General features: G+C 50.6%; 1 protein-coding gene and 2 long non-coding RNA genes across 4 annotated transcripts in view; 2 read left to right on the forward strand and 1 right to left on the reverse strand.

The window, feature by feature from the left end:
• Positions 1-645: 645 nt before the first annotated feature.
• Positions 646-25,402, reverse strand: part of TNR (tenascin R) — a 32,621-nt gene continuing 7,864 nt past the window's right edge. Inside the window, exons 6-21 of the mRNA XM_027658494.1 lie at positions 22,558-22,827; positions 20,676-20,861; positions 17,802-17,891; positions 17,426-17,689; positions 16,503-16,769; positions 16,274-16,393; positions 15,613-15,756; positions 14,839-14,958; positions 14,397-14,540; positions 13,681-13,811; positions 12,559-12,691; positions 9,456-9,607; positions 8,417-8,513; positions 7,463-7,624; positions 5,952-6,115; positions 646-5,526 (exon numbers count right to left, since the gene is read on the reverse strand). Of these exons, the coding sequence (XP_027514295.1) occupies positions 5,407-5,526; positions 5,952-6,115; positions 7,463-7,624; positions 8,417-8,513; positions 9,456-9,607; positions 12,559-12,691; positions 13,681-13,811; positions 14,397-14,540; positions 14,839-14,958; positions 15,613-15,756; positions 16,274-16,393; positions 16,503-16,769; positions 17,426-17,689; positions 17,802-17,891; positions 20,676-20,861; positions 22,558-22,827 (2,564 nt within the window). The 3' untranslated portion in view covers positions 646-5,406. The remainder of the gene's footprint in view (positions 5,527-5,951; positions 6,116-7,462; positions 7,625-8,416; positions 8,514-9,455; positions 9,608-12,558; positions 12,692-13,680; positions 13,812-14,396; positions 14,541-14,838; positions 14,959-15,612; positions 15,757-16,273; positions 16,394-16,502; positions 16,770-17,425; positions 17,690-17,801; positions 17,892-20,675; positions 20,862-22,557; positions 22,828-25,402) is intronic.
• Positions 1,634-8,410, forward strand: LOC113954320. The gene is made up of 4 exons (XR_003530173.1): positions 1,634-1,694; positions 4,600-4,788; positions 7,581-7,765; positions 8,186-8,410. It is a non-coding gene; the product is annotated as an uncharacterized LOC113954320 (long non-coding RNA).
• Positions 8,484-25,391, forward strand: LOC113954319. Of its 2 annotated transcripts, XR_003530172.1 has the most exons (6): positions 8,484-8,555; positions 10,972-11,129; positions 19,823-19,942; positions 20,385-20,549; positions 23,239-23,583; positions 23,719-25,391. It is a non-coding gene; the product is annotated as an uncharacterized LOC113954319 (long non-coding RNA). The 2 variants fall into 2 exon arrangements; XR_003530171.1 differs by having other exon boundaries at positions 23,239-25,391.

A 25,402-nucleotide genomic window follows, 5' to 3' on the forward strand; every position in this document is an offset into this window, starting at 1 on the left:
ATTGCTGTTTAAATTGGGAGAATGGCTGTGACTGAAGATTTCAGGGTTGTTTCTCTCCGCTCCCAAGCATTCATACCACGGCTTTGCTTTCTCTGGCTGGAAACTGCAGAGCCAAGAGCCTCTCTAGCTCGTGGGAGCAGCTAAAATTATTACCAAAACATCTCGTGCTGGGCTGAGGCCAAAGTGCAGCTCCCTGCCTTCCTGGGGTTAACAGATTGGCTGCACTGACCTGACTTCATGGTCACTTTATTGCTATTTTTTTAACAGGATAGTTGGGGCAGGGGGGACTTGGGAGCCTCTGGTCTTGCCTCCTGCCCAAGACAACCCTGGGTTTGGATGGGGTTGCTCAAGACTTTCTCCAACCGCCTACAAGGATGGAGATGCCAAAGTTGGGCTGCCCCAAAACTTCCTCTGTTTTTTTTATCCCACTGCGTGTGCTTGGTCTCTCATCTGGCCCTGTTCCTCCAGGTTTGAAGGTGAATCTGTGCTAACAAGCCCCCCATGGTCCTTCTACCATGGGATAACCAAGGATGAGGGACAGGACATGCATGTCCTCTCTTGGCATGAGGTCGGGGCTGTGATGCTGCTGGGCTTGGATGTACCAGGGCCCTGTTCCCATCCCACTCCCGGACAGGCACACAGCTCACTCCTTCAGTATCTTTTATTAATGTATAGAAAATGCATTAAAAAAAGGAACTATACATAGCCTAAGAGCGGTCAGGACTAAAAATACTAGTTAACAATGGTTAACAAGCGTCGATCCCATTCTCCGAGCTACGTTCTCATTACAGGGTGGGGAGGGTTGTTTAATATATTATTTATTTATATTATTTATTTTATTTATGCATTTATTTGCTTTCCTCTTCCCCCTCATTTGGTTGCATTGGTTTGTGTTTGAGTTCATCAGAACCTGTCCAAGGCATTTCATTGCCTCTGTTCTCCCTCCGTATTTATGGTTTTAAATTTTTTTTTAATGTATTAAATGCGTTTCCAGGGTAACACAGGGGGCTGCTTGTTTGTTTGTTTGTTTAGGTCTTTGTGTCACCCTCTTTCTGAGAAGCCACGGACATCTGGAGAGCTGCAGGCAGGGTATGGAGGTGGGTTTGGGCATCAGGATCTCCCCAGGGAAGGGCCTTTCCCTTCCCCTTAAGCCAAAACTCCCCTCCGGAAGGGGCAAGGAGCTGCCACCACCATCAGGGTTTAAGGAAGGGGGAAAGTGACCCTGGAGGGTGCTGGTGGTCCCCAAGGGGCTCTGTTGGATTTAATGGCCATCCCAGGGTGCTTGGTTTGAAGAAACAGGGATGGGCTTCTTGCTTGGCCTCGGGACAGAGCCCTTTGTTAGTGGGTGTAAGCATGAACTAAAGGGGATTTTTTGGGTGAGAGCTCTTTGCTGGCAGTGTCTGGTAAAGTCAAAACTTGTGGGTGTTTCTGGGGGGCACAGGGCAGGGGGTGTGCGGTCACCTCAAGGTGCAATGGTGGGGACATACCAGGAGGGCAGCTCTGGCTTGGGATGAAGGGCATGTGCTGGTGTGGTGATGCACCAGGCAGGTATTTTGGCTCCTGATGTATTTTGGCAAGTCACTCTGAGCCTGTTGTGGGCATGGGGACACCATTGGCTGAGCCCTCACCTGCCACACCACTGGGGATGAAAGTGGCATGAGCTGTGCTTTCCACACCCTGGCACTTCACCTGGGGTAAGCATCACTTTGGGAAGGAGGGAAGAGGTTGGGGCGAGGGTGCATTTAATCTGGTACTATGCTTTGAGATGCCCATGGTAAAGTACTGCAAAGATAAGGAGTAGAAGCAAAGGCTTCTCCCCAGCCTTTGTGTGGATACTCTTCCAGTATCCTCCTGCCAAAACCCAGCTACCCTTGGGGAAAGCCTAACCTCTCTCCTCAAAATTATTAATTTATAAATTGCTGTCTTAAGGATCACTTTGCTAAAAGCAGCTTTTCCTTTCAGGACATTTCTTTTTTTCTTTGGTTATGTTTTAGTGCAGTGTGCGTTTGGAAGGTGGGCTTGGAGAAGGGAAACAGAGGGCAAGAGATGAGAAAGTCCCTTGGTGTTTCCTTACACCAAGGATTTTGGGGTTAGAAATAGGAGCCGAGAGGGTCCTGGATGCATGTGGTGTTCTGCTGTGTGGAGGATCTGATGTGCTTCTTCCTGCCTCCTGTTGTGTGAGGTGGCATCTCGCAGTGGGTGGAGTGATTTGGGTGACAGCTTCAGGTTCCTTTTTGGGCTCTGGGACAAGCCCGGGCCACTCGAGCCCAGGATGGCACAGCAGAGCCACCAGAGCTCAGTGATGGTTCATGTGCTGGAGCCAAGGTCTCTCAAGATGAGCACTACACAGGATCCAGGCTTGGTTTCTGGGAATTTCAAGACCAGACTTGTCTGGTTCGAGAATGAATTCAGAGAAAGAGTGGTGGAGGGTGAGGAGAAACTGTACTTAATCACCTGCCATTCTGTAGCATCAACACTAAGCACAAATTTGCTTGAAACTGCTGTCAGGAGCTTTGTCCAAAAAAAAAAAAAAAAAAAAGAAAATTCATCAGGTAGTGATGAAAAATGAATTTCTGGAAAACTGTACCTTGTTTGTGGACAGTGTGAACAAGGGACAATGGCCCAAATGACCGGGTCATTGTTGCCGATTGTGTGCCTGGGCTTGGGTGGGGTTATCACCAGGAGAAAATCATGACATGTAGAGGTCTTTCCTTTAAAAGACTTAAGCAGCTGTGTTTTACCAAGATAATGGAAAGACAACACCCTGGAATCACGTGTGAGGTCAGGGACCAGCACTTTATATATGTGGCATTGGAAGGTTGATATTATCTCCAAGAGTGCCCTTCATACTCAGCTATGGAGTTGGGTCAACTGGGCCAACTCATCTTGGTTACAGGACTTGTATCTCTCCCTCCTTCCTTGTGTCTGTCATCCCTTTTATATGTCAGTAAACCTGTGTAGTGAATAATCAGCCTTTTTAAAGATCTCCTTTTGAACCTCCTGGAAAAGCTTGCCATGCTTTGATTTTCTGTTTGAGTCATACTTTTGGGAAGAGAGGTTTCTTGCCTTCAGCTTGGTTATGAATGATGAGCTCCAGTGTTTCCACTGAAATCTTTTCCTTTCACCTGGGTAGGTAAGTAAACAGCACCATCCAAACCAGGTGATGAATGCCATCCACTGCCAATCTCTGCTCCTAGTTATAACCACTGCACTGTACAGCTTTTCTTAGGACACTTCTTGACTATAAATTCTTGATGGTGTTGGGAAAAATTGCTCTGCTGGTCTACTAGGAGGCTTCTTAGTTTTTAGTCTGTTCCATCTGCTGCTTTTTGTTGGCTCTTGGGACTTAAAACAGGGCTGGGTGCTCAGGATGTGTGACATGCTGCCATCTGTGACACTGGCCATGTCCTGCAAGAGATCCCATCATCTGCAGCCTCTGACTGACCTGTTCATCAGCTGGTTGACTTGTTGCCTGATTTAATGCTGATGGGAAATAAGAAGAGATGCCTCATTTACATATGAGATGTTGCTGAGCTACAGCATCCTCTCTTCAGGTCAGACTGCAGCTTGTAAGCTGGCCACGTGGGGGGCTGGACCCTGTATCTAGTCTTGACCTTGGGGTTAGCAGTGATTCCGTGTGCCAGTACGTATCACGGATGAGGAGGCTGCATTCCCCACTTAATGCCCCTCTTCAACTCTGCAGCCATGGTGAGTAACGTCAGAACATTCAGGAGTGTGGCTGTGAAAGAGACACTGGCCTGAATTATAACCCACTGCAAAGATGCCTTTATGTTGCCATCTGGAAAATGTTTTTGAGACAAAGCAGCTTCAGTGTGATAAAAAGAAAACGCAGTGTTCAGCATTTGTAATGCTCCCTTGGCTGCGAACCCAGTGATGAGCTGCATTGTCCTTGGGCATGGGGACGCGTCCCTTCTCCAAGACCAGGCCAGTGACAATGCCCAGCATTGATCAGAGCCCTCGGCAGAGGGGTGACTCGAGCATGGTGGCCATTTGGGCTATGTGGAGGTGGTGTCAATCACAACAGAGCACAGCCAGAGCTATCCGAAGGGTCCATCTTCCTTGAGACAGGAGAAGTTAAGGATGGGAAGAGCAAACTCATTAACTCTTCCAAGGGCCTTGAAGTGCTCCAAAATCTGAATGGACTAAGCCTTTCTTCCAAGAGGGGAAACAGCTGATTCCCTGTTAGAGAGATGGTGATACCAAGGCACTGAGATTTGTGTCCCTCTTCTGATGGCATAGAAGAGGGATGCTGTAGGAGAAGGAAGGGAATGTGAATTCCTCAGCTTGCACTTCTCTTCCCTTGGCTGCGTTGTCATCATTCCCTGTGTGCATGGAGGTCCATGAACAGGAGCACCTGGGCTGTGACAGCTGTTGGCTTCAGCCTGGGCTGTGGTTGTGTGGTAACTTTTGGTTGCTGCTCCTTCTCTGAGACCCTTTGGTTTGGGACCAATGACCTTGGTGAGAGAGAGCATGGCAGAAATGTAAAAATAGCAGAGGAAATGGGCCCTAGGCTTCGGGGCCAAAAGGAATGATTTTTCTCCCAGGTCTTCTAATTTAAGTCCTTTCTTCTGCATCAAGCTCAGCATAACCCAGGCCGACGTGCACCTGGAGCGGGACGAATTCAGCTCAGAGGAGTGGATAATGCATGTTGGGGCTGGTGGAGCAGCTCTTGTTCCCCTACACCCCATGCCCACAAGGATGACTGTGTGGCTGTGGTGGGACCAACACACGAGCCATGGGCTCTCTGGAGTTTGCCTACATATGCAGGTATTTGCCAAGCCCTCTGGGTGGGATCTGTGAAAACTGGGGAGGGGGTGAGCCTTGCATTTGCTCATCCTCGCTTGGTCTCCATGTGTTCAGAGGCTGCCCACAGGGGAGAGACGGGCCTCTGCCTGCTGGGAGAGTTGTGTCTACAGGATGGCATGAAGCCTGGGACCTCCCTGCCAGGAGGGGACACAAGGTAGGGAGAGGATGGGCACCCCTGGCCATGACTGGGGTGGAAATGGCCGCACCAAGGTCCCTGTGGGGAAGGTTCCAGCCACGAGCCCCATGACAAACATTCTAACAGGGTTTGCTGGGGATTTCTACATCTTTTAAAAAAATATCAAAAAAATCTGTCTCTTTCTCTTTCTTCTCATGTTAAGGGTCAGAGTATTGGGTTAGGGAGACTGGAAATTTGGTATTTCTCTGGGACAGATGCAAAGCAATGAGGTCTTCCCTTTCCCACGGCCTTTCCTTGTGCCGTGGTTCCCTCCAGCATTTGTGAGGGGCAGGTTGCTATCTCAGACGAGTAGTAATTTTTTTTTTTTCCCTTTTCATATTATAAAATACAAACAAATGACAGAAAAGGTCAGGTGGTGGGAGGCAGGAGGGGGTTCAGCTGGCTCAGAGCTGTAGGGACCGTCGCTTCCTCCCAGAGACGTTACGGTGGTTGTAAGGTCGCATCTTCATTTCCACAAAGGGGATGGAGAACTCGTGGCCTTTCCAATGGTACCAGTTAATCCCCTGGCAGGAGGGAGAGAAAGGCAGAGGGTAAAGAAAAGACCCTAAGAAGAAACTAGTTTCTTCTAAAGAAGAAATTAGAGTGGGAGAGGAAGGAAATAAGGTTGACTGCTGTAGAGAAGCCAGAAGGAAGAACTTGCTACAGCAGGAGCAAGAAACTCTCCTGCTGCTATGGCTTGACTGGTTTTTTCCCTCACTGCTCAAAGGCTTCTGATCAAATTACACATAGGTATTTTTTTTTTAAGGCAACACAACAAGATGCCACAGCAAAATGACCGTGGCAGCCACTCTGAGGCACAAAGCATCAGCTCCCTTTGCTCCAGCTGGTGTGGGGTTACCCCAGCAGTGCCCCTGACCTGGTGCAGCGACCATGCAGCCCCAGCCCCTAGAAGAAATGCCAGGGGGTTTCAGGGCAGCCCTGCCCTTACCTGGCTGTGCCGGGACTCTCCGTACTTGCCGTTGAGGTTGGTGCGGTGGCAGTTCTTGTACCACCAGGCCCCTTTGTAGGACATGGCACAGTTGGTCACGGCAACGTCGTTGTCCCTGTCCTTGGTGGAGAAGGGGCGACCCTGGTGATAGGTGAGGGAGTCCCCTGTGGAAAGAGCGGCCATCAAAGGTGATGGATTCTGAGTTATCTGGTCTTTTCACAGGGAAATTAGGATATTCTGGTGACGTGGTAGCCTCCCAATGAATGGCTCAAGCAGCTGACAGTCTGAGGATAACATTAACTGGAATTGCTCACAACTGGTTCATCTGAGGTCCTCTGCTGTCTGTTTAGGATCAGTGCAGACCATAGCAAATCTCAGAGGCTGCTTGTCTTTGTCAGATAAAGTGCTATATGGGTTTGGATCTGAATTTGAGTGTTCCAGAAATTAATTCAATCCCAGATTTTGGCATCCATGATTTCCTGAGGCTTGGCTCTGCTATATAATTTCAGGATGCTTTCAGCCTCCTACCCTCCTGGTAGCCAAAGGGAGTTTTTTTTCTCCCAAAGGAGACCCAGCATTCATGTCTTGAACCAAGATGCTTGGCCACCTTTTCTCCTCTTGGATAAGAGGAAGAAGTTTTGGGAAGGTGTGTGATGTCATATTCCACTAAACACACCAACCTCATTTTACCTCTTGGCTAAGGAGCTAGAGAGCTGCTTTTGGGTGAAAGAAAAGTCAAAGTAAAATATGGTCATTATTACAATTGGGTGATGTACTTACAGGAGACATTCTTAATACACTCCTTGGTGGTCCTGAAAGTTTCCTGTCACTTCTCTTCCAGTGGCTATTACCAGTTATTGAATAGGAAAATTCCTGCATCTCAGGTGTGGTGTGGGGTTCCTTGCTAAGTACCTGGTGGTGAAGTTTTGTCACGGAGGCCTGTGCTGGGCATGTCTATCCCAGCTTAAAGGGCTGCAGTTGTTCCCCTTTCCCCCTTCCTGGGGAAGAAACCTCCCCGTGCTCTTCCTCCATCACCCTCTGTTTTCTGGTGGGCAAAGCCTAACTCTCCTGCATCAACCAGGCAAGCAGGTGTGCCAGTGTCCTTGCAAAGCTGGCCAGTGTTTGGCCTCTACGTGAGGAAATGACGCAGAAGATTTCAGATTTTTCCATAGCTGTGGAAAGGCGATAAATACACCCTCCAGCACGGCATCAATAGCCAGCTGCCGTTATTGCCAAGTGGGATGACACCTCTGATGACTGACCTGGTTATTTGAACAGCAGTGTCTCTGATATTAAATATCTAATCCCCAATGGAAAATTCCCTCTGTACTTAGTGGGCTTTATCAGCCTGGTTTAGATGATGGACTGCAGGAAGGCAGAAAGGACTATGGGTTTGTGTCTTGCTGCTCTAAACAAGTCAGCCTTGCAACAACATGTTGGGATTTCCTTTACAGTCTCAGACCCACGGGCCCCAGGGTTCCCCCAGATCCTTGCCAGCCGTGAGGCTGTACCTGAAGTGCCATTGTAGTCCCCGATTCGCAGCTTGTACAGGCTGCGGGCGTCGCCGATGGAGAACTTGTCGTAGTAGGCGTAGGCCGCTTCCTGACCGTCCCTCATGTCGATCCGCAGCTCATAGCGCCCCTGGGACGTGATCTTGTGGATGTTGTCCAAGCCTGTTGAGGCAAACAGTGAAACACCTGGTGAGACTCGGTGCCTGGATCCGCTCCGTGAGCAAACAGGGAAAGCTCTAAGCAAATAAGACAGCTGTGGGAAATGAGAGCGAGGAGAGGAATCGAAGAGCAGCAGCACTTCTGGTGAGTCTGTGTCTCTCCTGGCACTGCTGGGGCCTGAGCTCTCTGTCCTCACTCAAGTTTCACCTCTCTGAGCCTAGGAGACATGAGTTCAAGGCCCAGGTTTAGCTTTCTCCCTGCTGCTGGAGCTGGGAACCTTCAGCTGTGGAGCGCTGGTGGCTTCTTATGTTGCTGTTAAGCTCCTGTACAAGCCAGAGTGTGTTTACGCTGCAGGGCTGGCCTTGGCTCCTGTTCAGGTTTTGGGGGAGCACACTCAATTTTAGAACTGTGCTGGGACTCCCACTCACTCCTTTCCTACTTTCTTTGGAAAACTGGCTTGCTGGCCAAGGCCATGAGCTGTAGATGTCACCAATGCAACCTGTAGTCATTGGATGATGGGGTTTGGTCCGTGAAAAGTCCCAGCGTACCCCTCTTTTCTTCTAGGACGAGCAAGTTAGGGAGCTGCTGACCTTCACCATGTGCTTTTACGTGACGTGTCCATGAGTGTCTTCTAATGTGAAGGGCAGGGAATGAACAGAAGGAAAACTGTCTGAGGGAGAGCGTAGAGGAATGTGGTGAAAGGCAGGGAGCCAACAGCTGGCACAGGTGAGCAGCACAGTGCACAGGGAGCTTGGGTTTGACACCTCGATGAAAGACAACCAGGGAAGGTCATACCCAGCCAGAACTCATCCTCCAAGTTTCCAAAGCCAACCCGGTAATCTGCCCATTTCCGGAAGAAATCGGTCAGCCCGTTCTGCCGCCGCTGGAAGACCTGAGGTGGAGGAAGACCAGGGGGAAAATCAGTGTGATGGAGGTGAGGAATGTCTTTATTTTGTGTGTCCGAAGCCTAACAAAGATAATACTTCATCATTTCATTGTGCCTTTCAGGGGAGAAAATTGCAATGCCCATCCAGTTATTTTTAATTGCAGCCATGCAATTAATTCATGTGCAGATGGAGAAATAAAAGGGGTGTTAGATAATGTCCAAGGCAAATCAATGTGAGAATAGGAAGGAATTGGCCTTTGAGCTTTCTGCTCTACCCAACACATAGTGCCTCTGGTTTTCTAGCGCATGATTCTGCTTTCAGCTGGCTATTTCTGTGATATCCAAGGGGATGCTCTGAAGCAGAGATGGAGGAAAATCTACTGGCTAGAAATCAGCATTTGAGGAAGCCCATTTTTTTTTGGTTTTGACTATACATCTAGCAGGGTTTTGTGTAATGTGTGTAAGTAAGTGTTTGACATGAATAAGATCAAAGCACCATGGCATTATTTACTTATGCTGTCAGTCCATCTACATCAAGAGAAGCAGTGTTTGTGCAATTCAAAAGCCAAAGAGGCATTTGTTTCTAAAGTGCTCCTGTGCAGACTCAGCCGGGGTGATGCCTGACACCCTCCTATCGCAGGCAGCGTGAATCATTCCCCGTGAAAGCTACCGGGCATTAATTTCATTTCTAGAACAATAAATCAGCTTCACTCACAGATTTTACTCTCCAGAAGCACTGCAAACATGTCAAATAAATCAAAGGGCATTTCTCCAAGTGTAACTATTATTACCGGAGCGTGGGCCATTCCCCGTGGCGTGGGAAATGAAGCGTGCAATATGAAGCCTGCTGTCGTTCCCGCGCAGCGTGGGGCTTGGCTCTGCTGGTAGGATGAGGCTTGGCTACTCTGTGATGGGGACAACATGCAGGACAAGGCCACAGCTACTCACAATCCAGCCGCCTCCGTCGGTGGTCATGTCGCAGAACACCGGCACCCTCTGGCTGAGGTCCCCGTTGATGGAGATGGTGTAGACACCGCTCAGGGTGTCTCCGTTCATCAGGTGCTGGGCACAGTCCTGGGGGTTTGCGAACACACGTCCTCCTGCAAAATTAAAAAAAATTTAAAAAGGCAAAATTTAAGCAAAGAGATGCCTTTTCCCCCATGCCTCAGGCTCCACTGGTTGTGATCCAGGTAAGGCCTAACTTGGCTGCCGTGTCCCAAGTAATTCGGTGAGGCAGTGGGACTTTACACCTGCTATCAACATGAGAGGACTTAATGGAAAAAAATGTGTGCATAAATTAATTATCTCCCATATGTCCTATATTGGAGAGGTGCATGGTAACATCACTATGAATGATGAGGGATGTCACTTCTTGGACCATCTTTGTGCACCATGTCTGAAACCCTGGGGTTTAAGCTGTCACCAGCATATTTAGACAGCTGTGAAAATACCAAAACCTGTTCTCCTCTCAGGATTGCCAGCTCCAATCAAGTTTTATGACTTTCCTCATTCCAAGGGGATTCTCCTGATTCTCCATGCCCTTGGAAATGATGGTGGACTTATGCTGAGCTAATTTTCACTTGCAAGTTGGGCAGGAATTAGGCTGTGTGAGATGCTAGAGACAGGCAGCATGGGCAGTGTGACTGTGCTACGGGTGTCCTCTAATGAGGAATCATCTCATTTGAGGGCCAGAGTTTAGGATAGTCTTAATTATGAGCCCCCCTCAGTATTGGAATGTCAGCTCTGGGCACAACTTTTTCTTATTTGATGCAAAAGAGGGAAACACATCTTTTTCTTTACTGTTGTTGCATATGGATGATGGAGTAAATAAGTACAGAGCTGGAAGTGTGGATGTGGCTTTCAAGGATGTCTCAGTCACACAGTGACGAGGTGTGAAGGACCTTCAAATCTTCAGTGCTGTGTGTGTCCATCACAATTGTGTGGTGCCCCATAGGACCAAGGTACAACCCTTTTCTGTTGCTTCCCACTTGGGTGTATTCCCCCTCCTTGTGACCTGAAGACTTGGAGGTCATTGCTTTGTCCAAATGTTGAAGATTCCCTATTTTTTCCATCTCCATGGTCTGTAGTGCAGTGTCTGGTGAGACATTGTTTACATTTTATAGTATCCAACAATGAAAACTTCTTCAAAGACAATGAGTTTGGGCTCCCCTGAGCTCTGTGGAGATTGCTTGTTTCTTAATTTATATTCATATCTTTAAGAGCCAAGGAGACCTTGAAAGACATTTCAAACCCCTATAAATTATAAATACTGTATCTGTTTCTTCCTTTTGTCTCATCCGTGTACAATTCCCCAAGAACCTTATGCAAACATGAAACAAAAGAGGCCGAGCTATTAATATGTCAGAGGGAATAGAAGAACCCCAGGATGTGTGCTGTAAGCAGAAGGAAGCAAAGCAATTTAAATTAAGCCTGGATGTTTTTCTTTCTTTTAATTTTTTTTTAGTGACTTCTTGAAGACAAGTCCTTGTTCTCAGCAAAGTGTCCTGATGCGTTGCCAGAGTAAATCGAATCCCAGATCTTGATGCTTCACTCAGGGGTGTGTCCATGGATTGCACTGCCTTGGTGATAGTTCCTGGGTGCTTCTGTCTCATTGATATTGGGGTAAGTGGGGAGAAGCCGGTTTCTTGCTGATGCTTTTCTTCATCTTAAAAGCATATTAAACCTGTGTTGGATGCAGCATCAGCTGGCAACGGTGACTCTAATGCTGCTGAGGTCTGACGTTTGTGTTCGATGCAAAAGGTGCTCTGCTTGCCTGCTGTGACTGGATTTCTGCTGCTTTATCCCAGCTGAGAAGTCACCCCTGTGCAGCTTCATCCCTGACTCCCAAACAGCCTCAAAGAGTAGGTGCATATGTCCATCACCTGCCTGAATTGCACTGGCCTTATGTGCCCATGTAAGAGGCGAGAATAACAGGAAAGCCTGTTCAATAGATGCATTAGAGAAGAGTCTTTTCTTCTTTTGTTGATATAAGTAGTTGCTATTATCTCTTAAAAGCAGGTGAAGGGACCTTTGCATGCAACTGAGATGGGGAGGTGTACCCACAGCTGATTCAAAGAAAACTCTCCTAACTGAACTGGCAGTGCAGATCAGAGGAATTTTGGTGGATGTCATGTATAGGCTTCTTAGTGCTTTTGAAGCTCAGGAGAAATGGAATTGGGTTCAGCCCTGAACAAGATGCACCCTATCTGTAAGTGCCCTGGCCTAGCCAGCCTTTTCAGAGAGAGTGAGGGACATTTGCTTTGCACTATTTCTAATGTGAATTGTTGCAGAGGGTGGGAGCGATGGTGAATTTCTTTGTAAGCTTCATTCTTGCCAGCATAAGTATTCTGTGTGTGAGGGCTGTGGTGACTGTGGATGCCTTTGATTTGGAAAGCAAATCATTCCCATTGCCTTAGTGGATTGTGAATTCTCTAGCAATTAAAATGGGGAGGAATAATGCAATTAGATAAAGTCAGTGGATTAGATAAAGTGCTGGCTCTGCTGCCTGTGACCCCACTGGTGGTGGTGGAGATGCACCTGCTTTATGTTTCCAGGGATGCTCCATCCCTGGAAACTTTCAAGGTCAAGTTGGACAGGACTCTGAGCAACCTGATCAAGTTGAAGATGTCCCTGCTTATTGCAGGGGGGTTGGACAAGGTGACCTTTAAAGATCCCTTCCAACCCAAACTATTCTATGATTCTTTGATATTTGTGAGTGGTTGGATCACATCTACGGTGTGGAGAGACCCAGCTGGTCTGTTCACTGCAAGAGCTTACCTGTGGATACGTGATGTTGACTATGCATTTGAGGAGGGGCAAGGACAAGGAAAAGGGCCTGGTAAATGGGTTGGGTCTTTGTGTTTGTGTTATAGATCCTTCAGCCATTTTGTAGCAAGGCAGCACTGTGGGGCATGGCATTGTACGTACCTCTCTGTGGACTGTGATGGGGTGCTGCCTGAGGAGGGAAAGCCCATAGAAGCAGTCCATGCCTACCAGCACGGTATGTGTGCTGACCTCCACCTTCCCGAGTGGGTGTGGCTCAAGTCCTCACCTGTGGTGAAGGTGGTGGAGATGACGCCGCTCCGCACGGCATTTTGGGCAGCTTGCAGGCGCACGGTGTACTCAGTGGTCTCCGACAGCCCCTCCAGGCGGATCCACGTGTCCTCGGCATCCACAATCAGCTCCTGTACATGGGTCCCAGAAGGAGGCAGACACCAAGAGCAACAGATGAGAAAAGCGGTGGGGAGCCTAAAGAGCAAGCGAGGAGGGAAGGGAAGCCACAAACTACCGCAGCCCTTGGTGCCTGGCCAAGGAGCGTTGCATGGCTGCTTACACCCTTGGACTGAGTCAATGAGTGCAATGAACACGGTCAGCATTTTGGGACGGTTTGCATGGGAGAAAGCAAGATGGTTTGGATACAGGCAATTAAAGTGTTTGCAGTCTGTGTGCTCTGTTTACCGACTCTGTTGGGATGTGCGTGCCCTCAGTACAGGGCATGACTGATGGCCTGAGCAGCACAAGGAGCAGAGCAGGCCAAACCTGGTTACCAGCCAGTTTTGACTCCAATGATTCCTGGCCTGTTAATTTTTCTGGGTGAGTGCCACATAACGTTATTGAACCCCTTCTGCAGAGCCACTGTCCCCTGGCTGCTGTGAGCCAGTCACACCGGCAAAGGAAACAAGACTGGTGGCTGTGACGTGTTTCTGATGGCATTTGTAGCAGCTCTCCAGACAGGCAGATGTGGACACACTCATTAAATAATCAAATATATTGTATTGTGGGATTAATTAGCTGTCTGTGCCTGTCTTCCTTTTCACAGGAAGGGCAAATGGCATTTTTAGCATCTCTGTTTGCAGGATAATTTTCTCCTACCTCAGCTCTCTTGTGTTTCACAAGCCGTGAATTTCCCCTGTTCCTCCAAACTTTCCAGGTATCCCCTCTATGCTCAGACCTGCAGGTGTGCATAATCATTTTGCCTTAGGCAATTTCTTCTTGCTTTTTCTTATTATTTATCTAAAGTATCTGCTTATGCAGAAAGTAATGCCTGCCCTTCTGCTCTCCCTGAGCCGGTGAGCATCGTTGTTTTGCTTTGTAGGGTTTCTCCTGGTTGTTTCTCCATAGTCTTGTTATTCCCTGATTTAATGAGCCTGTTTCTTTGCGAGGACTCACTCACCTTCCGGCTGCCGTCGGGGGATCTGTAGGTCATGACGTAGTTCTCAATCTCTCCCACGGGAGGAACCCAGGAGAGCAGGGCGCTCCGTCGGGTGACTTCACTGGCAGTCAGATTTGTTGGAGGATCCAAAACTGCAACAGTGGATAGGGACCCCAGGGAAGGGAACGTTCTCACACACAACCACCCCAGTTCCATTTCCCAACTCAGTACACTGGGATTCAACCTCGCAACACTGAGCCACAGCCTGAAGTCCACCCTCATCCTCAGTTTCAAGACCTCATCACCCCTCCCCAGCCTTGAACAGAGCTCTGCAAACCCTCTAGAAGTCCTCTGCCTAGGTGCCACCTCAAGGGTAAGAGCTCTGAAGTTAATGTCAAGCTGCTTGTGAGCAAAACAGGTTGTAGAGCTCTTCTGGACTATGGCCTTGGGCTAGAAAAAAACCTGGTCAAGAGTATTCTCAGGAAACCACATCCAGGGGAAATCAAAGATAGAAAGGAGTTGATGGATGTTGAAAAAGTGAAAATGATGGCAGATGCTTGTTGATTAAGGCTCTGTTCTTGTGTTGTGCCCAGCGCTAGTATTTGGGTGTCCTTTTGGCACGTGGCTACTTCCATGCCCACCGTATGTGAGAAGAGCTTTGGCTCAGCCTGGCTGGCTGCTTGTCCTGGGGTGAGTGCATGGCTGAGGGTGGGAGGTGGGGAGGTGATTGTACGTACGGGTTGTGAAGTTGGTGCTGATGGTCTGGCTGGTGAGAGGCCCGCTGGTGGCATACATAGAGACCATGTAAGTGGTACTGGGCAGCAGGTTGGTCAGCTGGTACTCCTGGCTGTCTCCGTCCACGAGAATTGTTTCTCCTGCAACTGTAAGCCAACAGGGATGGGTTTAGGTAAAAGTTCCATGTAATTCTCCAAAATGTGCCTCTGGGTATGATCTCACGAACAGAAGCACTTCTAATGCTGAAACACCATAACCTGCAGTGCCACGGCTGAGCTGCAGTGGTGGTGTTCAACCTGAAGGATAGTCTTATTTTTCCCACTGTCCCTGTAAAACCCAGAGTAAGGGCTCCTTCCCTATTCCCTCCCTGAAGGGCACCTGCCAAACTCTGGGCTTTGGGATGGGGGAGAGGTGGAGGTGAGCTGAAACAGAGCCCCAGTGTACCTGCATGGCGGGTGAGGATGAGGACGTAGCTCTCCACCTCTGACAGCGGCGGGTTCCACTGCAGCAGCGCCTCGGTGGGGGTGATGTTGGTGGCCGTGACCCCCAAGGGGACATCCATGGCTGCATGAGGGAGACAGAGAGTCTGAGGCATTAAGAGACTGGAGACTGAGCTATGAACTGGAAGGGCTTCTTGTGGCCCACTGCTCATGGTCTTGCCCTGCTGCTCAGGCACATGAGCCTGCGGGGATGTTACTGCTGCCTAGGCTGGAGTGCAGAGATGTCATATCTTGTGCTACTCTGCTACCTGGGCTGCTCCTCCTCTGTTTTCCTGAGGCACAGCCTGGGATGTTAGGGATTTTCTTTAGGTTTTGAGGAGTCTGTGGATAGTGGAGGGTTTTATTCTTGCAGCAGATGCTGTTTGTGAAGGGGCTTCCCCAGGGATTATTTCTGAAAATCTGCACTCCCTTTAAGAAAGCTTGTCATGGTGGTCCAACATTATGTTTCTGGCTTCCCTGTGCCTGGTACACAAGTTTATCACTTTCCCCCATGACTACCCATGAATATTCTGGAAAAGCTTTGCTGAGACATATTTCAAAAGCCCACATTGGGCCCTTGTGAGCCTTGCTTATCATCCCAAGCTTGCATCAGGCTGGCATGAGGTCCAGCTTGCTCTCAGTCGCCTGATTACTAAGGCAAGAAGGGATTGCCAGCCCTGCCCAGGGCTGGAGCTGTCACTATTTGGTTGCTCCCTGCCCAGCAGGAGCCCCTTCCCACCTGTGTAGGCAGTGATGGAGGCCAGCTCGCTCTCCTCGCGGCCCCGCACGCTCTTCACCCCGATCTCGTACTTGGTGGCGGGCTCCAGGTGGTGCAGGGCGTGCTCGGTGACATCCTTGGGGAGGGCGGTGCTGTCTGTCCTCCCTGCAGGAATGGAGCCAAGAGCTTTGGCAGTACAGCTGGTCCCATCCCTGGGGTACAGGAGGTGCTCGGGAGGGGAGGGCAGTGCCACAAGGTACTGGAGTTAACTGGGTTTCATGCCTGCAGGTGCTCATCACTGCTGGCTTGGCCTTTTCAGCATCATAAGCAAAACTGGGGCCAAGGAAGACGAGGTAGTGGAAGCAGATGAGGGAGGTGGGATTTCAGGACTGAGCCCTGAATTAGCCATCCCTGTGAACCACATACTGCAGGGGGTTGCTCCCTGTGCCCCTCTGTGCCAAGCTGGCCCTTGGCTGCAGTTGTCCCTTCTCATCCCCATCCCTGACACTCCATCCTCTGTCCCTGTAGCCTTTTGTTCCATGCCATTTATTGGTGGCTTTTACCAGGGCATGGGATGCTGTCTGGGATGAGGATGACCTGGTGGCTTGTTCATGCCAGCAGACGGAGGGAGGGTTGGCAGCTGGGAGCTCAGGGCATGAGCAAGAGTGCTCTGATCCCTTACCTTCAGCAGCACGGTAGGATATTCTGTAGTGGTCGAAGGCAGCAATGGGAGGGCTCCAGTAGACCATCATGGACTCCTGGGTGACATTGCCCACCCTGAGGTCCTTCGGCGCATCGATCCCTGGAGAGGTGGAGCGCAAAGCAAAGCTGTGGGAGGCAGGTCCACTCCTTGTCCCCCTGCCTGCCCTCCCGGTGGGGTCCCGTGCCTGGTGGGGGGTGTCCTGTGGTACCTGTGGTGATGGAGCCCACGACAGGCTCGGAGCTGACGGCGCCGTGCACGGCCACCAGGGACACCAGGTACTCGGTGGAGGGCTGCAGGCCCGTCAGGCCAGCGTGCCGGCGGGTGCCGTCCAGGGTGACCTGCTGCGCCTCCTCCGCGTCCCGAGGGCCGTAGGTGAGGATGAGGCGGTCTGCAGGTGGGGATGGGTCACTCCACGTGACATTGACACTGGAGGACGTCAGCTGGGAGAAGTGGAGCTGTGTGATGGGTCGAACACCTGGAAGGCGGAGAGGAGAGATGCAACCCCAACCGTCTGCAGATCCTGGCCTCCACGTTGTTCCCAGTGCTGATTTGGGAAACACCCAAGAGAGATAGCAAAGCTGGAGCTCTGGGATCTCCACTGATTTGAAGCTGTGCTGATGTCAATAGGCAGAACCAGGAGGGGGAAAATGGTGCTTTTGTCAGCCCTGCCTGCAAACACCCTCCAACCTGGATCCATCTGGTAGGTGATGGAGCTGTCCTACTGCAGATGGTATGTGTTGTCTGCACTTCAAAAGAGGGAGAAATGAAGCCTTGAGGGACCTAACAAGGTTCTCTGACTGAAAAGTCTGCAGTGACGGACATACAGACCACCCTGACAACACAGAACAGCATGGGCTGTCTGTTCCCCCATTCCTGCCTTGTCCTTTCGGAAGCCTCCAGCCAGGCAAGTGTGCTCAGTGCTGCTGGACAAGGGGACTGTGCCACCACATTGGTAGGACCATCCTCCTTCTGAGGTCAACAGATCTGTTTCCATGTGGACACACTGACCCCAGCTCTCATCCCCATCACTGCCCAAGGGTTTTGGTGCTGGGGATGTGGTGGGCTGGCAGAGGTGACAACACAGGGTAGTGGTCTGTGGCCTTGGCCCCATCCCAACTTGTCTGTCTTTACCTGTGAAGGCGTCCACGGTGGCCTCCAGGCTCTGCTGCCGTCCCCTCTCGGCGATGATGGAGATGGTGTACTCCGTCCCGGGCTCCAGCTCTGAGAGGGTGAGCTGTGACTCGTCCCGAGACACCGTCACTTCCGAGGCCATCCCTGAGGCAGGGGTGAAGGTGACACGGTAGTGGTCGATGGGACCTGCGGCTTTGGTCCACGCCAGTGAGATGGACGTCTCTGTGGAGGCTGTCACCACGAGGTCCCGGGGGCTGTCAAGCTCTGTGGGAGAGAGTTGGTGCAGAGCTTTGTCCCCATGCACAGACTGTCCCATGGGGACATCTGAGCCACAGGAGCCAGCTGTGTGTGAAGCAGGCAGTGGGACCAAACTCACCAGTCCTGGCGTTCATGGTGGCCGGCACGCTCTGCTGGCTGTCCATCACGGCCGATATCCCAATGCCGTACTCTGTTCCCGGCACCAGATCTGCCAGGGAGCACAAAAGACACGAAGGGGTGTGAGAACAGTGCCTGGCAGGGTGACCTCAGGGTGCAACCCCCCCAGCTCCCACAGCTGGGGACATCCAGGGCACCCCTGGGGTGAGCAGCCCTCCCACAGGTCAGCAGTTCCTCCGTGCATTGCAGAAGCGCTGAGCCTTCTTTAAAAGCCCTGTGCTTGCCTTTGGACAGGGAATTTGGATTATTTTAGCTCAGAAACAAGACATTTTTAAAAGTTGTTGCTGAGGTCTGCTGTAACTGCTGGCAGCGAGACAGAAGCTCTGTGTGTGCGAGCTGAGATGGGAATGACAAAGTAGCTATATTTGTTTCCAAAGTGATGCAACATCGAATATTGTCACAGGGCTGGTGTCTTGAAAAGAAATAAATTAAGCAGAGTAAATGAAATATACATTAATTAGGAAAGGTGCAATCTTCCTGGGAGCTGAATCAAGCCCTGCTCCTTGGGGTAGATGTATCCTGCAGTGCCTCTCTTAAGGGACATGGGAGTCGAGTTCATCCAGTTCCTTTCCTGATTGCTGTGATAACCATGTGGGACATCTCCTGCCTCTGCCTGTCACTTCTGCTTGGCTGCTGGTGGCTCTATTCCTCTCCTCCCTCTGCTTCCTGATCTTTCCCACAGAGCTAAAAAAGCCATAAACCCTCCAGCCCAGCCTCACCCTGCCTTGCCCAGGGGCAGCATCCCCTGGAGCCACCAAAACCTTCCTCAAGAGGTCAGGAGAGAGGGAAACCCTCACCCCCTGCTCTTCTCTTGCTACAGTGCAGTCTTGGTGATGGGGGGAAGATGGACCCACATCACATATAGGCCCTCCCCAGTAAGTGTCAGAAGTATCCTGGAAAGGAGGAGAAGAGCCTGGGAGAAAGGGAGAGGAGAAGGAAGAAATGAGCAGGAGCATATAAACCAGTCCTTTTTCTCTGCCATCTCTTTTGGGTAGTGCAATGTTATGGATACTTCTGTGCAAATGCTGGTTTTTAAGAGAGACTATGGGGCAGGGCAAGGCTTGCTGTATTTTTAAGCTTAAATCTTTGATAAACTCTGCTCAGTGCCATTCCTCACTGCTTTTCCTGCAGGCAGATGAAGGTGATGGAAGGAATTACTGGTTGCTTTCATATCATGGATCCCATCAGGCTGGCTGGAAACACACCCCAATGTGTTTTGCTCCCCATACAAGACTGGAGGACAGGACTGCTCTGTGCATATCAGAGCTATGGGAGAGCTCAGTGCCATCCACACCACAGCTCTCCTGGCTTTTTTTTTTTTTTTGCCAGCAGAATGATTTTTTGGGTTATTTTATGCCATGATTGGATTTTTTTTTTAATTGGTTTGTTTATTACCCTGGGAACTGGAAGCAATGCACTTAGGTGATGATGGAGGCACTATGTAAAAATCACTCACTGCTATCGACTTAAGCCTCTGCATCTCTGCAGCTTGCTCTGGCGGGATTTCTTGCAGCCCTGCCTGAGTCTGGCAGAGACTTGGCACCTTTTTTAATTTTATTGAGAAAAACAAGAGCCTTCAGACTGCCACGTCCTCCAAGGCAAGCTCAGGTTCTGCCATGGGTGTCGTCGCAGTTTGTGTCACCGGTGCTATGTTGTACCTCTGCCCCAGGGAGGGCAGTTTGGCCCATTTTTAATGCTTCTTCTCACTTGGAAAGCCAATAAATGTCCTAGAGGAAAGCTAGCAGGAGCCCAGCAGCCAACCTCTGATCTCATCCCACTTCTCCATGCGTGTCCTCATCAGGTACGCAGCAGAAACTATCCCTAACATTTTTCTTCTTTCCGCATACCACGTTTTTCAAGCTATCTGCTCTAATTGCCTTCCTGCCCTCCAGCCCTTCTCATGACTCTGCTGCTGTGCCTGCAACTTAACATTTGACTTTCCTTCTGGACTTACTCCTATAGCTCCACGTGGCAAATTCCTGAGCCCTTGAAGGTCCTGGGAGGGCAGAGAGTCAACATGGAGGAACCTGATGTCCTGCCATACTGAAGAGCTTCAAGCTGAATGAGTGAACTCTTTTTTGTGTAAGTCTTTTCTTTGCTCAAAAAGTGCCACCAGAGTGGCAAATCCATCAGGCAAGCAGTTCTGGTAGGAAAAAAAAAAAAAAGGAAACCAGATCTCACATGGTGCTTTGCTGTGTTGCTGCACGAGGTGTTTGGGGCTTTCCTGGCAGCGAGAGGTGGGTGGTGTTTGCAGTGCCTGGTGGCACCCCCTGTGCTGGCCTGAATTGTGTACCACTTAAAGGACTTGCTCAAAAATAACATCCCTAGGTTTGGGTCTGCTTTGTGCCTGATTTGGAAAAAGGCAACAAATTCGGGCAGTCTGGCTCCCCATCACTGCCCACGGGGCATCATCACCTGTGTCTCTTTCCCAACAAGGAAAAAAAGAGAAGGGTGAAATAATATTTCCCTCTAGATCAGCCTGAAAAGGCTTCTTCTCCTCATTTCTCACTTTGCTCCTAGCCAGCTCCATTTGGCACCCAGAAAGATCTCTGGTGGAGGTGCATGACTTGGAGGTGCCTGATTTGGAGGTGTGTTACTTTGGAGGTGTATCACTTGTGGATAAGCAGCACCCAAATCCAGACCCACGCAGGGGGAAATGAGCTACATCCCAAGGAAAACCTTCTCTCCGGTAAGCAGTAAACTCAAAAACAACCTCAAAAAGCATAAGGGCAACGGCGTATCAGTGCTGATTTAGGCTCTCTGTTGCCCTACCTGCTTGAGAGAAGGAGGAGGGGGAGGAAGGGCGCACACATACCTGCAAGGGTGGCGCGGGTGGTGGGACCGGTGTCGCGCGGCACCAGGACCTCGTGGTAGTGCTCCCCGGCCAGGGTGCTGTAGACCACCCTGTAGCTGTTGGCCTCGGCCTCGCTGTTGTCCCAGGCGAGCTCGAGGCTGGCGGGCGTCCGCGAGCCCACCCGCAGGTTCTTGGGGGCATCGATCTCTGCGCGACACAAGGGAGAGAGGCACCGTCTCACCGCCGGGAATGCACCCCGGAGCCTTGGCACGGCCCGAGGGTGGAGGGGCACACGGGTGTGATGCCTGGGAGGTCCCATGAGCGGTCCCTCCTCCCCAGGGCACGGGAAGGGCTGGGATATCTGCTCTCACCTGCTGCTCAGCACAGACTGGGAGGTGCTGCCCAGGTGAGCGGTGTGAGTGCTGGGGCACTCACAGCATCCTTAGTAAGTTGCTTTGGGAGCTAATTCCATGTTATTTGGAAAAGAAAACTGTTTTCCCCCCATAGCAGAGTAAGGGAAAGTGAGGCAGTGTGAGGGCTCTGTAGCAACCATGCATTGGCCTGAACTGCTCTTAGAAGAACCTTGAGCATCTTTACAGGCTTATTCACACCCAGACGTTTCCCAAAGTGTTTATTAGTGCTGCTGAGGCTGTGCACCAAATCTGCTCTGGTTTGCACAATAAACCCTGTGGTGAGCAATGGGTTGGGGCTGGGCACCAGCAGACAGCGGGTAATGGTGATGGATCTGAGTTCGGGGGGGATTTTTTGTGTTGCCTTTTAGAAATAAAGCGAGGAAGGCCAACGCAGCAAATCAGTCGGGGCGAACATCTCTTCCGAAATATTTATCTATAGAGATATTTACACACACAATTCACATACCACAGTTATTACAGTAGGAGCCTCGTATCCACCAGTAACGTACATGACAAGTAATTTATATACCATAAGCCAGCATGGAAATACACACTCTGCCTCCTCCTTTATGGCACGGTAAATTAAACCCGTTAGGTGTCTGCAGGCTTAACATTAATTAAAGTTTTACTGACCAGTTAGGCTGTTTAGAGAAGATATAAAATGAGATAACCATGTTTCTGGCTGGGCTGCTTTCAGCTGCTTGACTGCTAATTCCTCAGGCAAGGTATTTGCCTTGGCTCTCAGTGCTGAATGGGAGTGAGCATTGTCTTGAATTCAGACCTGTGCTGAGTGTTATGGTTCTTTTGAGAACTTTGCATGGAGCTCTGGGTGCTCTTAGGGGTGCTGGGTTTTAGAGTTTTAGCTCAGCTGTGTGTCTAAACGGGCACTGAATCTGGTGGGGATGTGTGTCCCAGGCAGGTTCAGATTTGATGCTGCAGCAGGACACGACCAAGGTGGAGTTGACTCAGGGTCTGTCTAAATGTGGGGTTTTGAGTCATCCATGCCTGGTCATTGGCATCTGGGATCACCTGGACTGCCCTGGGGACCATGTGACCATCCCTGTGGGGCACAGGGCATGAAGACCTGTTGCACTGGAGGTTTAGGGACTAAACAGTAATGTAGGCACGAGTAAAGGGATCAGAGAACCATTTTAGGGTGTGTATTTTAGGGGCAGCTGAATCATTTGCTCTGCCTTGCTCTATGAGGGATGCGAGGCACCTGCATTCAGGCGTCTCCACTCACACCTGCATCTTAACCATCGTGCTTTCATTCCACTTCTTCCTCCTAGCACACACCACACACTAAACCCCAGCTCACTTGTGCCAGGGGCAGACCAGGTGCCACTAAATCCCAGATGCAAAAACCCCCTCACTTTGTCTCCGGATACGTCCTCGTTGCAGGACAGCCCATCTGCAGATCGCAGCAAGCCCGTGCCTGCTGCGGGCCTAAAAGCTCACGCCAGCTCTCCCAGCAAAGCCAGTCTAGCTACCTGTGGTGAACTGGGCGAGGGCTGGCCGGCTCTCGTTGGCACCCCGCAGGGCGCTGACGGCGAGGTGGTAGCGGGCGCCGGGGCGCAGGGCCTGCAGGGAGTACTGGCTGAGGGGGGGCTGCAGGCGGAAGGTGGTCCTCCCGCCCTCCCCGTCCGCCAGCCCGTACTTCAGCAGGATGGCGTCCACCTTGGCGCGCGGCGGCGTCCACTCCACGAAGGCCACGGTGTCCGAGACGTCCCGCACCACGATCTGCGTCGGGCCGTCGATGACTGCGGAGCATGGGGGGGGGGAAACGGGCACCTGTTACTTTGGGTGGGGAAAGGGGGAAGCTCTGGGGTTGCCAAGCTTCTGGGGTGCTTCAGCCCGGCCCTCAGAGCGGCTGGGGTTAGCATTTGGGGACAGGGAGAGAGGTGACATAAGCAAGGCCTTGACCCCAAGGTAGGGGGTTTGGTCCTTGGGGGTTCCCAGTCCCTTGTCCCAATCTCCTGGCTCTTTCCTGAATCCACTCCACTCTCTGTGGGCCCAGCAGCTCTCTCACTGATACCATTACAGCTATAATGCAACTCATGCCCTTCTCTCAAGCTGGTTATCGGCGACAATGCTTCCCTGGCTTTTCCAGGTGGTATTTCCCAAGATAAAACCTCCTATATCTAACTGTGGTCCACTTTTTTTGCTCCTAGATAACTGCCTGTACTTTTGCATTGGAAAACGTGTAACTTTGTGCCCAGCTCTTCAAAGCATCCAGACTACTTTAATCGAGGATCTTCCACTCAATTTACTCTTTTCTGGGCCTTTCCATCACTGGTAACATTTATCAGTAATGATATTATGTCTTTTGAAAGGTGTTGACAACGTGTTAAATGACGTGGGGCCAAGGACAGATCCAAGCATTTAGAACTGAGGAACATCTCTAGAAATGTTCCTGCTTTGGTGCCAGCTCCTGGTTTGTCCTTAAGCTGAGGGATCAGCTGTAAAGCTGTTGATGTCTTGGCTGTGGGGAGGGAGGAGAAAATGCAACTGCTCTGGTGAGTCTTCATATCTAGCTGGGTGTGGGCTATGGTGGGTGTCCAACAAACTCCCTCAGATAAAAGGTGTTTAGGTAAATTCATACCAGGGATCTACTGGGAGACACTTTCAGATGTTTCTGCTTTCTTTTGCAGAGAATTGAGCCCTTCCCTCCTCCAGAGCCCCCAACACTCAACCTTTGAACATCATGGACTGAAGCCTGGCTGATGGATGCTTGGAGCCCAGCAGGACTTAAACACTACATGGATGGATGAGGCCAAGCCTGGCCATTGCTCCTGTGCCATGGCAGTGCTGATGCCTGCTGGGCAGCCTGTTTTATCACTTGCATGATCACTAGGTGGGTGAGAAAGCCCACTCTGGTTCTGTAATTCAGAATATACTGTATATCTGTATAGATCTAGTATAGTGAATATAAGACAAAATAACTATATAATAAGGGTGTGCTGAATGCTGCATGCCAGGGTCAGAAGTTCTGTGGGAGAATCTGTGTGGGCAGGGGTGAGAAGGACCAGGGAGGGTTGGAAAAAGACATGTGGGGGAATTTGGAGCAGTGGGGTGAGGTCTGAGGGCAAAACAGCAACAGAGGAGGGAGGGCAGCTGGGAAGCACAGTGTTTAGGTAGGAGCTGGGTATCCAGGACCAGGTCACGCTTATCCAGACCCTGAATCTCAAACTACTTCACGTTGTCCAGTCATCCAGGTGATGCACATCTACTTAGCTGTGTGCCATAAAACCATGGCTTTTCTGCTTGATCCCGGCACAAGGTGTTGAGGCAGAACAAGGATGATGAGTATTAAGCTGTGGGGGTGCTGCAGAGGAAGGCAGACATGCCAGCACAGGGATGCCTTCAGGAAGCAGAAAGCTGGGAGCCACCGCGCCAACTGTGCTCCCTGCAAAGGTCAACCTCGGAGTTCGAAGTACCAGCCTCTGTATTTTGTGCTGACATCCATGGGAAAGGAAGATTTGGGCTTGACCAGGAGATGTCTCTGTTAAGCCACGTCGAGCTGAGCGTGGACGCAAAGCGGGAGGAGAGGACTGAGCCGAGGAAGCTCAGACCTGCAGCAAACCACTGCTGGTGGAGGGACCCTCCCTTTGCTCTCACCACTGCCTCAAATTAGCAACCTGAAGAGCATCACCTTGTTACAGCCCTCCAGCAGCTACTTAAGTGCTGTTTCTGTTTGGAACAGCTTGGGTGGAGGTAGCAGACGTCTGCCTGACTGCCAAGGCAGACTGCAGCAGGTCTGGCGTGGAGAACCTCTTCTCCCAGTGAGCTCTGCCCATTGCTGCGTCTCCTTCGGCGAGGAGAAGACACAGTTTTCTCTGGTCTACAGGATGGACCAGGGACTGGGCAAATAAATGGGTTAGGAAGGGACACGCTGTTGCTCCTGGCTCCCGGCCCTGCTGCCTGATTTGCCTGAATAGGTGGGAGTAGAGGGCATTTAGTGGAACAAAAGCAGGTGGGAGTTTTAATCTGTTATATATGAGTAAGTAATACATTTATAGAGATATTTCTTGAGGGCTTGCAGCCTCTGAAATGTGAGATTAGCAGAGAAGAAGAATTTATCCAGCTATATAATAAAAGCAGACCCGAGTCTTCACTCCCAACCCCATTAACCTCGCCACGGTTTCTGTGCTTGTGGCAATTCAGGAGGGAGAGGGACAAAATACTGCATGAAGAAGCTGGTGCTGCAGTGCTTGGGTACCGGGATGCTGCTACTTTTATCCCTGCCCATGCAGTGCCAGGCTGCTCTTGCTGATAGGATCTTATTTTTGGGACCAAGCCCTGGGCTCTGTCGTGCTCCCCCAGGTCAGGCTCACT

Source organism: Corapipo altera, unplaced genomic scaffold (assembly GCF_003945725.1).
Source record: "Corapipo altera isolate COAL_440 unplaced genomic scaffold, ASM394572v1 79, whole genome shotgun sequence".
Lineage (NCBI taxonomy): Eukaryota > Metazoa > Chordata > Aves > Passeriformes > Pipridae > Corapipo > Corapipo altera.